Below are 16,826 nucleotides of genomic sequence, written 5' to 3'. Positions count from 1 at the left end.
AATGTATATTAGATGTTCTTACTCGCCCTCAATAGCAGATGTAGGCAGAAAGCATAGACATGTTAGACTTGGTGGAAATCTGTGCTGGATGATATGCGACCCCTTTATAATTTCAGATTATAACTCACCAGGGTTGATGTTCTCGGGAATATCCTCCTCCTTACAGTGAAAATCGTCAATCAAATATGTCTCTTCTTCTTCCTCTATAACCTCAACTTTAATATGAATCAAATCTTCAGCCTAAGTCACCAAATACAGAAGAAGTCATATTATTGACAATAGTAATCTGTTCATGACTAGGCCAATATTTGCTTTTGCACTTTTGTTCTTTCCTCCCCTTTACCTAAGAGCCATAACTTATTTTTCCATCTACATTTCCATGAGAAGGCTTGTCTTTGTGGGATGTGTTGTAGTTTTAATTGGCACAATTCACTTTAACACATATTGTACTGAAAAACATGGATAACATTTTATGTGAGGTGAAAAGATGAAAACAAAAGCAATTCTGCTCATATTTATGGGGTTTATTGTGCAGTAAAACTGACTTGACAAGTTAATTCTCCAGGTCAGTGCGAATACAGTGCTAGTCAAATAATTCAATAAAATATATAGTTTGTGTTATTATTGTCAATAACTTTTCATTTCTTCTTTGATGGAGATGTGATGATTTTTTTTGTCAGCATGTTGTAGTTTTACTGTGAAAATAGCCTCTTCAGAGAGGAAGAGGGCTGCAATTCTAGTGCCTACTATTAGGGTAGCAATCCTAAAAGTCAATATGACCCTTTAATGAGCCTTGCCATATGACTTAGGCTAAAAGCCAAACCCGACACTCCATTTGCAGACACATGTTTCAGGGTGTTGGACTCTCATCAATGCTAAGAAGATTGGAAATGGTTACATAGGTTGAAAAAAAGACCTAAGTCCACTAAGTTTAAATCAATCTATAACCCACAATGCCATTTGTTCTGAGGAGAACATCCATCATAGATTGTAAGCCCACAAGCAGGGCCCTCACACTTCTTGGTATCTGTTGAATAATGTGTTACTCTGTAATGTCTTTATTGCCTGTGTAACTTTACTCTGTAACGTAAAATGCTGCGGAATACGTTGGTGCTATAGAAAAAAAATGATCCATCCCTTTTTTTATTGGATGAGAGGTCTCTGACTAAGGGGGAACATTTTTTCTTGTGGAGAGTGCCAAGCCAATGCAAGGAAACTTATAGGCCATGCAATGCAATGCTCCTCTAGGAATTTCACCCCTTCACCCCTCAGCCTGTTTTCACCTTCCTGGCCAGCGTCACTTTATTATTATTATTATTATTATTATTATTTATTGTTATAGCGCCATTTATTCCATGGCGCTTTACAAGTGAGGAGGGGTATACATAATAAAAACAAGTACAATAATCTTGAACAATACAAGTCATAACTGGTACAGGAGGAGTGAGGACCCTGCCCGCGAAGGCTCACAATCTACAAGGGATGGGTGAGAATACAGTAGGTGAGGATAGAGCTGATTGTGCAGCGGTTGGTTGATCGGTGGTTACTGCAGGTTGTAGGCTCCGGCCGGCCGTAAATTAAAAGCAGAGCACAGCGGTGACGTCACCGCTGTGCTGTGCTTTACGGCCGGCCGGAGCTCACAGTCAGTGCGGGAAGCAGACGGCCAGGGACCTGACGGACATCAGAAGGTGAGTATGTACTGTTTTTTTTTAACATTTACAATGGTAACCAGGGTAAATATCGGGTTACTAAGCGTGGCCCTGCGCTTAGTAACCCGATATTTACCCTGGTTACCATTGTAAAACATTGCTGGCATCGTTGCTTTTGCTGTCAAACACGACGATACACGCCGATCTGACGACCAAATAAAGTTTTGGACTTTCAGCAACGACCTGCGATATCACAGCAGGATCCAGATCGCTGCTGCGTGTCAAACACAACGATATCGCTATCCAGGACGCTGCAATGTCACGGATCACTATCGTTATCGTTGCAAAGTCGCTTAATGTGAAGGTACCTTAACACTAGAGAAGACAGAGAAAGGAATCAGAAAGATCTAGATAAGCTTGAACAATAGGCAGCGACTAATAGAATGGTATTTAACAGGGAGAAATGCAAGATTCTACAACTAGGCATGAAACACAAAAATTACATCTACAGAATGGTAGGAATAGAACTAAACAACAGGACATGTGAAAAAGACTTGGACATACTAATAGATAACAGACTACACATGAGTCTACAGTGTGATGCAGCAGCAAAAAGGTAAACAGTTCTAGGATGTATTAAGAGAAGCATAGAGTCTAGATCACATGAAGTAATTATCCCCCTCTAATACTCCTTGGTCAGGCCTCATCTGGAATACTACCCCCTTGGGCCAAGTTACATTTTGCCTTATTTTGTGAACGTCTGTCTACACCTGAAGCAGCTATCACGTTGAAGAGATTTATGTGATCAAAAGGAACACTCATTTCCATCAGATGATTCTGACACGAGACAACAAGAAAAAGAACAAGGTGATGAAAAAGCAGGAACTTGATTTGAATGAAAAAAAGCTGTTGACGTGCTGAGTGAAGACTATGTGGAAAGCTGTATTAGGCTATGTTCACACGCTGCGGGTTTTGCTGCGGACCCGCAGCTGTTTTGCAGCTGCGGGTCCGCATCCTTTTTCCATGTAGGTTACAGTACAATGTAACCTAATGGAAAACAAAACCCGCTGTGCCGACGATCCTTTTTTTCTGTGGAAAATCCGCGGGGATTTTCTGCAGAAAAAAAGGAGCATGTCACTTCTTGGTGCAGAATTGCAGCGATTCTGCACCCATAGAAATGCATTGATCCGCTAACTTCCCGCATGGGGCTGTGCCCACGTTGCGGGAAGTTAAGCGGATAATGAGCAGATGGTACCCGGGGTGGAGGAGAGGAGACTCTCCTCCAGGCCCTGGGAACCATATTTGGGTGTAAAAAAAGAATAAAAATAAAAAATGATGCTATACTCACCTCTCTGCGCTGCCCATGGCGTCCGGTCTCAGTTGCTGTGCCGAACAGGACCTGTGGTGACGTCGCGGTCACATGACCGTGATGACGCCGCGGTCACATGACCGTGACGTCACGAAGGTCCTTGTCGGCACAGCCGCTTGCAGCGCCGGGGAGATCGTGATGTCAGACGGTGAGTATAGCCAATTTTTATTATTTTTTACATTACTATTGATGCTGCATATTCCTGCATATGCAGCATCAATAGTACAGCAGTAATCCCGCAGCGGAAACCGCGGAACAAGCCGCGATAAATCTGCAGGGATAACCGCAGTGGTTTTGCCCTGCAGATTTTCAATTCCGCTGCGGGATTAACCCGCAGAGGAACCCGCAGCGTGTGAACGTGGCCTTAAAAATTGAAGAAATACCCCAAAACATCGATGGCACGGAGGTCGAATTCACTGTAACTAGTGAAGAGCAGAGGATCAGAGCAGTTCAGTTGAGAAGAGTGACTGGAAGCGAGTCAGCGGATCGGCCCAAAAGCGGAGGACCAATGCGAGACTCATGTCCAAAGAGGGAATTTTAAAAACTGTTGGATTCCTACACTGCTAAAGCCTATGCACCTAATGCAAAGCCTAGCAAAAAGTTAAAGGAGGGATTGCAATATACCCTGGAAGACATGTAGAGGATAGCCTCAGAACACATTTTTTTTCAAATGTAAAAACAGTGAGACTCCTAGACTGGTAAAGGCTATGCAATAAGTGTAAGAGCCGTCAAAATTTAGAAAAAGGGACTGCAATACCCCCTGGAAGACAAGTACAGGAGGCCCTCAGAAAACATTTTTCTATTAACCCCTTCACCGCCAATCGTGTTTTCACCTTCATGAAAGGTCCAAATTTTTCAATTCTGACCAGTGTTCTTTTATGTGGTAATAACTCTGGAATGCTTCAACTGATCCCAGTGATTCTGATTTTTTTGTGTGTGGCATATTGTACTTTATGACAGTGGTAAAATTTATTTGATATGACTTTATTTGTGAAAATATAGAAATTTGGTAAAAAAAAATTGCAATTTTCATTGTTTTATATTTTTATGCTCTTAAATCAGAGAGCTATAATCACACAAAATAGTTAACAACATTTCCCACATGTCTACTTTACATAAGCACAATAAAAAAAAAAAAATTATTAGGAAGTTACAAGGATTAAAAGTTGACCAGCAATTTTTTTTTTTTCCAACAAAATTTACAAAACAATTTTTTTTAGGGACCACATCACACTTGTAGTGACTTTAAGGGGTCTATAAGGCAGAAAATACCCAAAAGCGACACCATTCTAAAAACTACACCCCTCAAGGTGCTCAAAACCACATTTAAGGCCGGCGTCACACTGGCGAGTTATCCGGACGTATGAGCGCAGAAAATACATCCGTAAAATACGCATAACACACGGCCCAATGATTCCCTATCAGCCGTATTTTACTGATCCGTATTATACGGTCCTCTACGGCCGTACAAAATCGCAGCATGCTGCGTTTGTCACCGTATTGCGCAAATAAATCGCCAATGAAAGTCTATGGAGGCGAGAAAAATACGGATTACACACGGACCAGCAGTGTGACTTGCGAGAAATACGCCAGACATCTCCAGACATCGCCAGGTGCAAGGAATTGGGACAAACACTCAATCTTCAATCTCAGACATGCTAATTAGCTGAAAACGCCCCACACACATCCAGGAAGTCTGGTTCTCGCCTCCACGGAGTTCCAAGCAGCATGGCCACCATTATCAACGTGGATATGCTCCTCATCCTGGTCCAAGAAAGGCCAGAAATCTGGGACCAGCGGGATGCAAATTATTCTAACAGGGCCAGGAAAGAGGCAGCATGGCGTGCGATATGTGGGATCTTATTCCCTGACTATGGCCAAAGGCCACCTGCGGAGCAGACCCAACTCTGTAAGTACAATAATGTCTTCACATTATGTCTCCTACCCAAATGCTTCCCCATCCTTGTTTAGTCATAATTGAGGTATTACTTTAGGATCAGATTTTCATAATGCTTTTGACGTTTCGTCTTTAAAAACTCCAGAAATGTAACTCTGCAAGGACAGGGTCCTCTCCCCTCAGTACCAGTCTGTCACTGTAAACCTGTTTACTGTAAAAGAGATGTAGAACCCTGTATGTAACCCCTTTCACATGTACAGCACCATGTATTTTATGGTGCTATCTAAACAAATAATACTAAGATTGTTTGGAGATCAATGACAACTGTTTTAAGCAATGTGCAGAATGAGGGCTTGGTAATAACAAAATGTTGGACCATGTCATTGCAGTGGATGATGTTATGAGAAGATGGCGCAGCATCCGGGACCAGTACCGGCGGGAACGTCAGATGCGTGCAAGAAGTGGGTCAGCAGCACCACCAAAAAAAGAAAATACATCTACTATGACCGTCTGTCGTTTTTGGATGGCAGTATGGATTTAAGGCCGTAAGTCAAAACCACACCACACTTTAGGCCTTTTTTTTTTATATTTTTTGGTTTTACGGTTATTCCATGGCACTTTGTTTGTAAGGAGTGGTAAAGATATGCTAAAGCAAAATGGCTAACAATAATTGCCAAAATATGGGCCAGGATGAGAGAGGACCCTGTCCGCCAAGCCTCACAAGCTCCAACAAGGGATGGGTGACAATACAGTAGGCGTGGGGCCAGCTGGTCATCCTTTTTTTCTTTTACCTATGTGGTTACTGCATTTTATGTGATTGTTGTAAGAGGTGGGTCTTCACTCTGTTTGTGTGTCTTTTAAATGGTATGCGACAGTATGATGTGTTGTGGTTTAATTTTCATCAGGTTGTGTTTCTCACTGAATAAATCTTGTATCACACTGTGTGAATTGCATATAGCATGGGTTTTTGGCATGATAGCTCTTGCTGCTCTGTCTTTTTTATGAAATATCTTAACTGACATGAGGTCACAGATGTTTTTGAAAATAATGTGTGTGAAATATTTACCGCTTTCCTGTTTTCTTTATTGTTTATTGACAGAACACACTCCAACCTCACAGAGAGGGAGACCGGGTCTGAATCGGAAGCATTAATTGATCCGGTTGGTGTGGATGAAGAGGTGGCAGGCCCATCTTCTTCATATGATCCCCCTATCAATCCAAGACAAAATGCTCCTGCATCCCAAGACCCAGCACCAAGTGGCCAAGATCAAGACCCACCACCCTCAGCAGCACATGACCATGCAAGCCAGGAGGAGCAAGGCCTGAGCAGCAGTCCTACTGGCCCACCGGTCGCATCCCCACAGGCAGCTGTGCCTTTACCCAGAGGGCGCCGAAGGAGAGAGGTGCAAGCGACAAGGAGGGATGTGGACGCAGGTGTCCTTAATTATTTGTCCAGGGCAGCTACAGATGATGGTGAGGAGGCCTTTGCTCGCAGCCTTGCCCGCTACCTTCGTCCCCTTCCCCGTGAGGTGAGGCTACGTGTGAGAGGGTGCATGCAAATCCTGATTGATTTAAGCACCCCTCCAAATAACCCCTATGAGGTATTTGAATTCATTGAGATCAGGCAGCTTTCTGCCTCAAACCTTTTGCGCCTTCCATTTCCTCATCAGGGGCAGGATCAATCAGGATTTGCACCACCTACTCCACGTAGGCCTCCATCTCAGCCCATCCCACCTCAAATTATGCAAAGGCCTGCACTGCAACAAATGGCCGCCTACAACCCCCATTCCCAATATGGCCACTTTTCCAGACCCAGTGATGTAGGCTGGTCCCAACCTGGGTTTGGACAACATGGCCATTTTGGGATGGGGTATGACTACAACCAATATCTGCGTCAGCAGGAGTTGCAGCGCGAATTTATTTATGGCCAACAACCTAATGCCCAATATGGACAAGGGCAGAGTTCCGCTCCGCAACCAACTGCCTCCTCACAGGCTCAAGGACAATTGGCGCAGCCAAGGTCCCCTGAACAGGACCCCGAGCTGCCGCTCTCTCCCCCGCCTACTTACAGGGATCTGTAATTTGGTGTGGCTTTTGTATGAGGACCATACAGGTCCTTCTCAAAAAATTAGCATATAGTGTTAAATTTCATTATTTACCATAATGTAATGATTACAATTAAACTTTCATATATTATAGATTCATTATCCACCAACTGAAATTTGTCAGGTCTTTTATTGTTTTAATACTGATGATTTTGGCATACAACTCCTGATAACCCAAAAAACCTGTCTCAATAAATTAGCATATCAAGAAAAGGTTCTCTAAACGACCTATTACCCTAATCTTCTGAATCAACTAATTATCTCTAAACACATGCAAAAGATACCTGAGGCTTTTAAAAACTCCCTGCCTGGTTCATTACTCAAAACCCCCATCATGGGTAAGACTAGCGACCTGACAGATGTCAAGAAGGCCATCATTGACACCCTCAAGCAAGAGGGTAAGACCCAGAAAGAAATTTCTCAACAAATAGGCTGTTCCCAGAGTGCTGTATCAAGGCACCTCAATGGTAAGTCTGTTGGAAGGAAACAATGTGGCAGAAAACGCTGTACAACGAGAAGAGGTGACCGGACCCTGAGGAAGATTGTGGAGAAGGACCGATTCCAGACCTTGGGGAACCTGAAGAAGCAGTGGACTGAGTCTGGTGTGGAAACATCCAGAGCCACCGTGCACAGGCGTGTGCAGGAAATGGGCTACAGGTGCCGCATTCCCCAGGTAAAGCCACTTTTGAACCATAAACAGCGGCAGAAGCGCCTGACCTGGGCTACAGAGAAGCAGCACTGGACTGTTGCTAAGTGGTCCCAAGTACTTTTTTCTGATGAAAGCAAATTTTGCATGTCATTCGGAAATCAAGGTGCCAGAGTCTGGAGGAAGACTGGGGAGAAGGAAATGCCAAAATGCCTGAAGTCCAGTGTCAAGTACCCACAGTCAGTGATGGTGTGGGGTGCCATGTCAGCTGCTGGTGTTGGTCCACTGTGTTTCATCAAGGGCAGGGTCAATGCAGCTAGCTATCAGGAGATTTTGGAGCACTTCATGCTTCCATCGGCTGAAATGCTTTATGGAGATGAAGATTTCATTTTTCAGCACGACCTGGCACCTGCTCACAGTGCCAAAACCACTGGTAAATGGTTTACTGACCATGGTATTACTGTGCTCAATTGGCCTGCCAACTCTCCTGACCTGAACCCCATAGAGAATCTGTGGGATATTGTGAAGAGAAAGTTGAGAGACGCAAGACCCAACACTCTGGATGAGCTTAAGGCCGCTATTGAAGCATCCTGGGCCTCCATAACATCTCAGCAGTGTCACAGGCCGATTGCCTCCATGCCACGCCGCATTGAAGCAGTCATTTCTGCCAAAGGATTCCCGACCAAGTATTGAGTGCATAACTGAACATTATTATTTGATGGTTTTTTTTGTTTGTTATTAAAAAACACTTTTATTTGATTGGACGGGTGAAATATGCTAATTTATTGAGACAGGTTTTTTGGGTTATCAGGAGTTGTATGCCAAAATCATCAGTATTAAAACAATAAAAGACCTGACAAATTTCAGTTGGTGGATAATGAATCTATAATATATGAAAGTTTAATTGTAATCATTACATTATGGTAAATAATGAAATTTAACACTATATGCTAATTTTTTGAGAAGGACCTGTATATGTTAAGCCAACCCATGGCTGTTGTAGTTTTTTCTTTTTGTGTTTGTTGTTTCACCACAAAAACCATGTCCCAAAAAAACATGGTGGCAAGTTGGCCTAAAAAGGTTTACTCATTTTTTTGAAAAAAAGAAAACAAAAACCAAAAAATATTTGTGGACTAATCATTTCAACACCCCACACATATGGTCTGCTACAAAAATGGTACTTAAGGACATCAGACACACACGTTACCTTTGAAAATGGCATAATACATTGTATTAAAGAAAGATAAGGGCAAAAAAATGTCATCACAACTGAGACACAGCATAATCTTGCTAGGGAGTGGCACCAGGAGGAGAGACAAAATAATTTGTGAAAACATCCCTTACTTTAATGCCAGAAAGGGGACGGCGCGTAGGAGGGCCATGTGGTGTAGGCCTAATCACATTGCTCAACATGTGTTCACCACTAGCATCTGATGAGCAATCATGTATGCGGGTGTAATTATGCAAAATTACACACGCTTTGATCACTTCGTTCACTGAAGTTTCACTGAGCTGAATGGAAGACTGGAGGACACGCCATTTGGCCTCCAGAATCCCAAAGGCACACTCCACCAGTCTCCGCGCCCGAGAAAGCCGTAAATTAAAGATTTTCCTCCGGTGGTCAAGGTTGCGCCGTGGATAAGGCCTCATAACATGTCGGGTAAGTTGGAAGGCCTCATCTCCAACAAAAACAAAAGGCACGGCTTCTGCACTGGAGCCTGGGAGTTGTTGTGGCGGTGGGAGATCTAACAGGTTGTCACGTAGCCGCCGACCCATAATGGACGAATTGAAGACCCTAGAGTCTCCAGTTCGCCCATAGGCCCCAATGTCTACAATTATAAACCTGTAGTTACTGTCAACTACAGCTAACAGAACTACAGAGAAAAACTGCTTATAATTATAGAATTGGGAGCCTGAGTTCGGCGGCTTACGTACCCTGATATGTTTCCCATCCACGGCTCCAATGCAGTTAGGGAAGTCACAATTTTGCTGGTAACCACGGGCTATTTGTATCCAATCAGCCTGCTTTGGCTCAGGCATAACAATGTCTTTCATTTTCTCCCATATTTGGCGACAGGTTAAACGGACAATGCCCGAAATTGTTGAGCGGCCTATTAAAAACTCCAGATGAAGTCCCGCATATGACAAGCCTGTTGTCAGGAACCTGAAAAAAGAAAGAAACACCAAAAATAAGTTAGGTTAAACCAGTACACACAAAACCTTACTAGGCCCAATTTTGTGTTATTTCATGTAGAGCAGGATAAGGGCTTCAAAACCCAAACAAATAAAAAGCAACTTGACTCTTAACTTAGTTTAAAGCTTAGATATATGTTTGTGACCTACTGTCCACATCTACCTGTAACTAAATGTTAAAAAAAAAAAGATTATAAAGAAAAACTAAACAGTATGTGAGTATGGTAAATATGTAATACATACCGTAAGGTTAGTAGAAGACGCTCCTCTGCGGATATGGCTTTGCGCAGCCTTGTGTCCTGATATGTTATACCAGGACGTAAAATCTCCAACAATCTATCAAATGTGGTGATAGTCATACGACAGTATAGATAGAATTTATCGGGATGTTGCCGCAGAGCTGTATAGAGCCTCTTGAAATGGCCTTTAGTGATGCGTTTCATTAGAAGAGGATGCACCCACATTCTTGTTCTCCTCCTTCGCGGATCAGCAATAACTGGATAGGGATGGCCAAAGCGACGTGACAAGAGCCAGTTATACAAAACCCGCTGCGTTGGGGTGAAGTGGAGGAGGTCAGACATGCTGCAAAGATTGAGAGAATGCACCAACAAATGCACAAACACAAAATGGACATGTGGGAGGGTGCCACCTGTTGTCGAGGCCTTAAATAGGGGTTCTGAGGCTGATTTAAATCAATTACAGCCTCAAAAACCGTTAAATGTCCATTTTGGAAGGTTGCGTGAAAAATACGCATTACGGTAGGAATACGGATTGCATACGCAACATTACATGCGCAAAATACGCTGACACACCCTGCCTACGGATCACTATTTTGGGAACATTTCACCGTATTACGGCCGTAAAAAACGGACCGTATTGTCTTACGCCGAGTGTGACGCCGGCCTAAGAAGTTTATTAACTCTTCAGATGTGTCACAGGATTTTTTGGAATGTGGAAGGAAAAAAATGAACATTTAACTTTTTGCTTAAAATTTTTTACTTTAAACCCATTTTTTTTTCTTTACGCAAGGGTAACAGGAAAAAATGGACCCCAAAATTTGTTGTGCAATTTCTCCTGAGCATGCCAATACCATATATGGGGGGGAAATCCACTTTTTGGGCACTCGGCAGGGCTCGGAAGGGAAGGAGCACAGCTTGGCTTTTTGAATGTAAAATTCGCTGGAAAAATTAGTGGCTGCCATGTCACATTTGGAGAGCCCCTCAAAATGCTCAAAACCACATTCAAGAAGTTTATTAACCCTTCAGGTGCTTCACAGGAAAAAATTTTTAAAAGAAAAAACAATTGGCGGACACAATGTCGCATTCGGAGAACCCCTGATGTGCCTAAACAGTGGAAACCCCCCACAATTCACACCATTTTGGAAACTAGACCCCTCAGGGAACTTATGTAGATGTATGGTGAGCACCTTGAATCCCCAAGGTACTTCACAGAAGTTTATAATGTTGAGCCGTGAAAGTAGAAAAATCACATTTTCAGCACAAAATTTTATTTAGCCCCAAACTTTGCATTTTTTTAAGGATAACAGGAGAAATTGCACCATACAATTTGTTGTGCAATTTCTCCTGAGTACGCAGATACCCCATATGGGGGGGTACTGTTTGGGTGCACAGCAGGGCTTGGAAGGGAAGGAGCACCATTTGACTTTAATTAATTAAAAATTTGATGGAATAATTAGCGAACACCATGTTGCGTTTGGAAAGCCCCTGATGTGCCTAAACAGTGGAAACCACCTACAAATGACATAATTTTGGAAACTAGACCCCTCAGGGATCTTATCTAGATGTGTGGTGAGCACCTTGAACCCCCAGGTGCTTTACAGAAGTTTATAACACTGAGACATGAAAATTAAAAAAAAAAAATCACATTTTTCCAACAGCATGGCGGGAAGTGCTGGGCATTGGTTTCTTGGCGTTGCTGTGATCTTTCTGAGGCTGGAGTCACACTGCCATATTTCTCGTGCGAGAATCGCATCGTAAAGCATGTACTGGCTGATGGATCTCCTGACCTGAGCTTGACAGCTGCATAGTAATCCATCATGCTGTCATGCTCGGGTCAGGAGAGGTGCCGGCCAGTCCGTGCAGTGCGATGCGATGATCCCACGAGAAATACGTCAGTGTGACTCCAGCCTGAGTCGCAGCTTTGAAAACTTCTGGGTGTAAGCGTTGTAAATGTCTTTTTAGATTGGAAGTTCTCGTAGGAGCATTTTTATCACTGTCTGAGTATGCACTGATTTTGAGATCACAGCATTTGTTTTCATCTGTCATACACTGACACGCAAAATATTTTGTTATCTTGAGTTAATGTGAAGTACTGAAATACAGCTGACTTCATTGGATGCTTCTTAGGCATTTTGTAATCATATTAATTTGCTCTCAAAATAATTTTGCCCTATAAAAAAGGTATATTGTAATTCCTACAAAAATAGGGAATTGTATAATTTTGGATAGAAATAAAACAAACTTTGCATAAATCAATAGTACAGATGATAACAAATGAAAAGTTTGTAGTATATAGATAGCTTTACTCTGAACTTTCAATCTCAGGCATTTCTCATGGTACAGTTCTGTAAATGTTTCACATCATGATGCTTCACAGTCTATAAACAGGGCAGGAGGGAGGGAGCAAGTTTGTGCTGAATCACAACACAGAAAAAAACTGAAACTGCTAGCAGAGCTAAAACCATGAAGAGCATCCGATCAGCTAACTTCTCCATACATGAGTTCAGAGGAAAAGCAAAATAAAACATGAAGCATACCGAGAAAACGTACAAATGTAAAATCTGGAAAATTTTGGTGGTTAAAATGTAATTTTTTTCTTCAATGCACAATGGGACTCTCTCAGTGGGTCATGGCACCCCGCAAACCATAACAGTAAATTCTGCACTATAAAATTGCACGCTTTCCCTTTTGAGCTTTGCACTGTGCTTGAAAAGTATTTCTTGATTTACATGTAGGGTATTAGTGCACTCAGGAAAAAATGGACCTCAGTTTTCTGGAAAAATTTCTCATATTACCCCTCAGAAAAATTAAAAACTTGAGGCTAAAACAACATTTTAGTGGTTAAAAATGTAATTTATTTCTTCACTGCTCCACGGTATAAAATTCTGTGAGGCACCTGTCGAGTCAATATGATCACTGCACCCCTAGATGAATTCATTAGGGAGTGTAGTTTGTAAAATGAGTTTACATATGTAGGGTTTCTGTTCTGGCACTCAAGGGCTCTGCCATTGTGATATTTTGAGCACACTTTTGGGTATTTTCTGTCATTTAGACCACTCAAAGTCACTTCAAATGTAATGTGTTCACTAAAAATACTTTTAACCCTTATAACTTACTAACAAAAAAAATGTTTAAAAAATTGTGCTAATGTAATGTAGACATGTGGGAAATGTTATTTATTAACTAATTTGTGTGACATGACTCTCCGATTTAAGGGCATAAGAATTCAGTTTTCTTCACAAATAAACGCAAGTCATATCGAAGAAATGTTACCACTACCATGAAGTACAATATGTCACGAAAAAACAGTCTCAGAATTAGTGGGATTCATTGAAGGTTTCCAGAATTATTATCTCATAAAGTGACACTGGTCAGAAATGTAAAATTTGGCTTGGTCATGAAAGTGAAAGCAGGTTTGGTGGGTGAAGGGGTTAAAGAGTTGATCTTGGCTTTTAGAAATGCTTCCAGTCCTCTTATTCTCTGAAGATACAATTTGCATATTTAAATTCCCAGGGGAGCATATCATGGCCTATAAGTCTCCTTATTCTGGCTTGGCACTCTCCATGAAAAGAAGCATTACACTGTAGTTTTTATTATTAAATTTGGAGATATTTACCACCTTTTAATAACTAATCAGTATATAGAGATTTTAGGAGATGGCGGGGTGACTGAAAAAAAATGCAATTCTGTCCTTTTTTGCCCTAGAGTTTACTGTATGGGTTACCGTATTTTTCGGACTATAAGACGCACCGTACCATAAGACGCACCCCAAATTTGGGGTGAAAATTGCAGAAAAAAAGATTTTTTATAAGATGGGGTTCCGTCTTATGCATCATCTTATTGTCCAAATTTAAGATATCTTACCTGAGGGCAGGCGGTGGCAGAGCAGGGTCACAGGAGGCATGGTGTCAGCAGAGGTGCGGTGATGCTGAGGCGCGATGGGCGGTACGGCGTGCACCTGAGCAGGGTCCCTTCCTGCTTAGGTGGGCGACGCCATGGCCTGGTGTCTATGGGGGGGTTGCGGCAGTGCTGTGGCGGCTGCAGATGTGCGGTCACTTCCTCAGGTTAGGTGACACCACGGCCCGGTATCCAAGGTGAGCAGCAGAGCTGTGTTAATCACCAGTTTCTCGGTGGTGGCGGCCATCTTCCTGAGGCCGCGCGTGCGCAGATTGAGTACTCTACTTCCCAGGGCTTCAGGAAAATGGCCGCGGGAGGCCGCGCGTGCGCAGATGGAGATCGCGGCTGCCATTTTCCTGAAGCCGAGATCTCAATCTGCGAACTCGGCTTCAGGAAGATGGCCGCCGCGATCTCAATCTGCGCACGTGCGGCCTCAGGAAGATGGCCGCCACCACCGAGAAAGCCGTGACTCACCCAGCTCTGCTGCTCTCCTTGGATACCGGGCTGCTGCGTCACCTCACCTGTGGAAGGGACCCTGCTCACGCCATACCGCTCACCGCGCCTCATCATCCCCGAACCTCTGCCGCCGCCACACTGCCGGTAAGCCTGCATTCCATCTATAAGAGGCACCCCACATTTTCCTCACAATTTTTTTGGGGAAAAAGTGCGTCTTATAGTCGGAAAAATACGATAAATAACTTACAGCTGTGGGGGTACTAAATTTGCTTATTGTTTTTAATTTTTGGATTTTTAGCTAAGGGGTGCGATGTGCAAGAAAATGCACTCCTTTCAAGATAAAACCACTTACAAGCCGCCTGTAAATGACATTGCAGCAGATGACATCTGCATCTAAGTGGTGAAATGGCAGCTATCAGAGATAATTGAATTAGATAGAGAAAGTCACTCACTGCCGGAGCCCACATAAAAGGGATGGTGTCCGACATTGGCGTACTATTACGTCCGATGTCGAAAAGGGGTTAAAGAGAAACTGAACTACCATCGTTTTATATATAAATTTGTCCATGAAGGAACTGTATAAAACTTAGCAAATTGTTATTAGAGGATTGGTCTTCATTCCTTTACAAAAAAAAGCTTGAAAATGGCTTCCAAACGCCTTCTCCCCAGTTTATTTGCCTGCCTTTTGATGCACTGATATCAGAACATACTCATTTGGAGTACAGATGCTGGCAGTGAAAGTGTCAGCACCTGTCTCCTCTGGGTACTGTGCTTATCAGAGCTGTCAGCTGCAGCAGCATATCCCCAGAGTTAGGGCTCATTCAGATATCAATTTTTTTCATATAGGAGAAAAAAAACAGACTGCGTTTCATCAATGATTTTCATCAGATACTGGTCAGAGTTTCATCAGTTTTTCTCTGATCGAAAAAAAAAAGCTTCTCCAGCTGTCATATAAAGCAGACAGCACACAGATGGCGTCCGAGTGCTGTGCAATATTTTCACAGACCCATAGATTTGCATTACACTCAGATCAATATTAGACATGGCTCTGCGATTTTGCATGGAACACTCAATTCGAAGAAAAATAAAAATAGGATATGCTAAATACCCAAATAGACCATCATAAGTATGATTGCCATCCATGAAAAACATGGATAGCACTCGTACAAAAAAACCTGATGTCTGAATGAGGCCTTAGAAAGACACTGGTGCTGACCCTTTCACTGCCATCATGTGTACTCCAAATGAGTACACTCTGATATCAATGCAGCTAAAAGCAAGAAAACAGACTGGGGAAAAGCTGGGCTTTGGAAGCTATTTACATTCACATTTTTTACAAGAATAAAGACTAATCCCCTAATAAAGTGATTAAGAAGATTTATTTTTTTGGCCACCCATAGAATTGTATAGGTGACTCTAATCCAAGGTACAGAAGAGAATAGTGCATGCTGCAATTATTTTCAGACTTGGTGCTTGTGAAAATCCGGTCATCTGAACAGCCCTATTGAATTACATTGGTCAGTGTGCTGCCTGATCTTTACTGTCTGATATGCTGTTCTGAACAAGCTCTATCACCTGATTATCCTGCGGGGCACTGTGATTTTCCTCTGGACAATCCGGGGAATACGGAGGGCTGGGACATCTCTCTGGTGTAGTTCTGTTACTGGATCCATCTGGAAAACCCAAACAATGAATGAACATATTGAGCAGATTTATAAATCCTGCCCATTTTTTAGACAGTCTTAACCCCTTCATGACATCTGACATATAGATATGTCAAAGATCATGTCCCTCCCTTTGATGCGCTGAGCCTGCATCTTTCCCGTCACATGACAGCTGATTTGATCAGCTGTCATGTGCCTCTAACGGCCGCTGGTAGAATCGCAGCTGAAGAGCTATGTGTAGCACAGGTGATTGGAAGGTAGCAGCTTCAAGTCTCTTAGGCCAGTCTCACACGTCCAGATAATTCCGGTACCGGAAAAATCGGTACCGGAGTTATCCGTGTGCTCACGTGGCACATCAGTGTGGCACAAGTGCGGCAGCCGTGTGCCGACTGAGGACCACACGGACCATGCAGGAGACAGCGCTGAAGCCGGCATTCATTCCTTCTCCCCAGCAGCGTTTGCTGGAGAGAAGGAATGAAAAATCAAGGTTTTTTTTTTTTTTTTTTGTGTTTAAAATAGAGTTCGTGGTCACCTACCGCCTCCCACCCCCTGTGTGCCCGCCCGCTTGCATTAAAATACTCACCCAGCTCCCGCGATGCTTCCTCTCAGCGCCGGCAGCTTGTCCTGTGTGAGCGGTCACGTGGTGCCGCTCATTACAAAGATGAATATGTGACTCCACCCCTATGGGTGTGGGAGCCTCTCCATTATTAA

At 43.0% G+C, this 16,826-nt stretch overlaps 1 protein-coding gene across 2 annotated transcripts in view; it reads right to left on the bottom strand.

Moving 5' to 3' along the window:
- The window catches only part of LOC143765039 (uncharacterized), a 54,656-nt gene that overhangs the window by 4,154 nt on the left and 33,676 nt on the right, over window positions 1-16,826 (bottom strand). For both annotated transcript variants that reach the window (XM_077251294.1, XM_077251293.1), the window contains exons 4-5: window positions 16,027-16,124; window positions 129-240 (exon numbers count right to left, since the gene is read on the bottom strand). In XM_077251294.1, coding sequence (XP_077107409.1) covers window positions 129-240; window positions 16,027-16,124 — 210 coding nt within the window. The remainder of the gene's footprint in view (window positions 1-128; window positions 241-16,026; window positions 16,125-16,826) is intronic.

Source organism: Ranitomeya variabilis, chromosome 4, assembly GCF_051348905.1.
Source record: "Ranitomeya variabilis isolate aRanVar5 chromosome 4, aRanVar5.hap1, whole genome shotgun sequence".
Taxonomy (NCBI): Eukaryota; Metazoa; Chordata; class Amphibia; order Anura; family Dendrobatidae; genus Ranitomeya; species Ranitomeya variabilis.
This window is presented reverse-complemented; position numbering and strand designations above follow the sequence as displayed.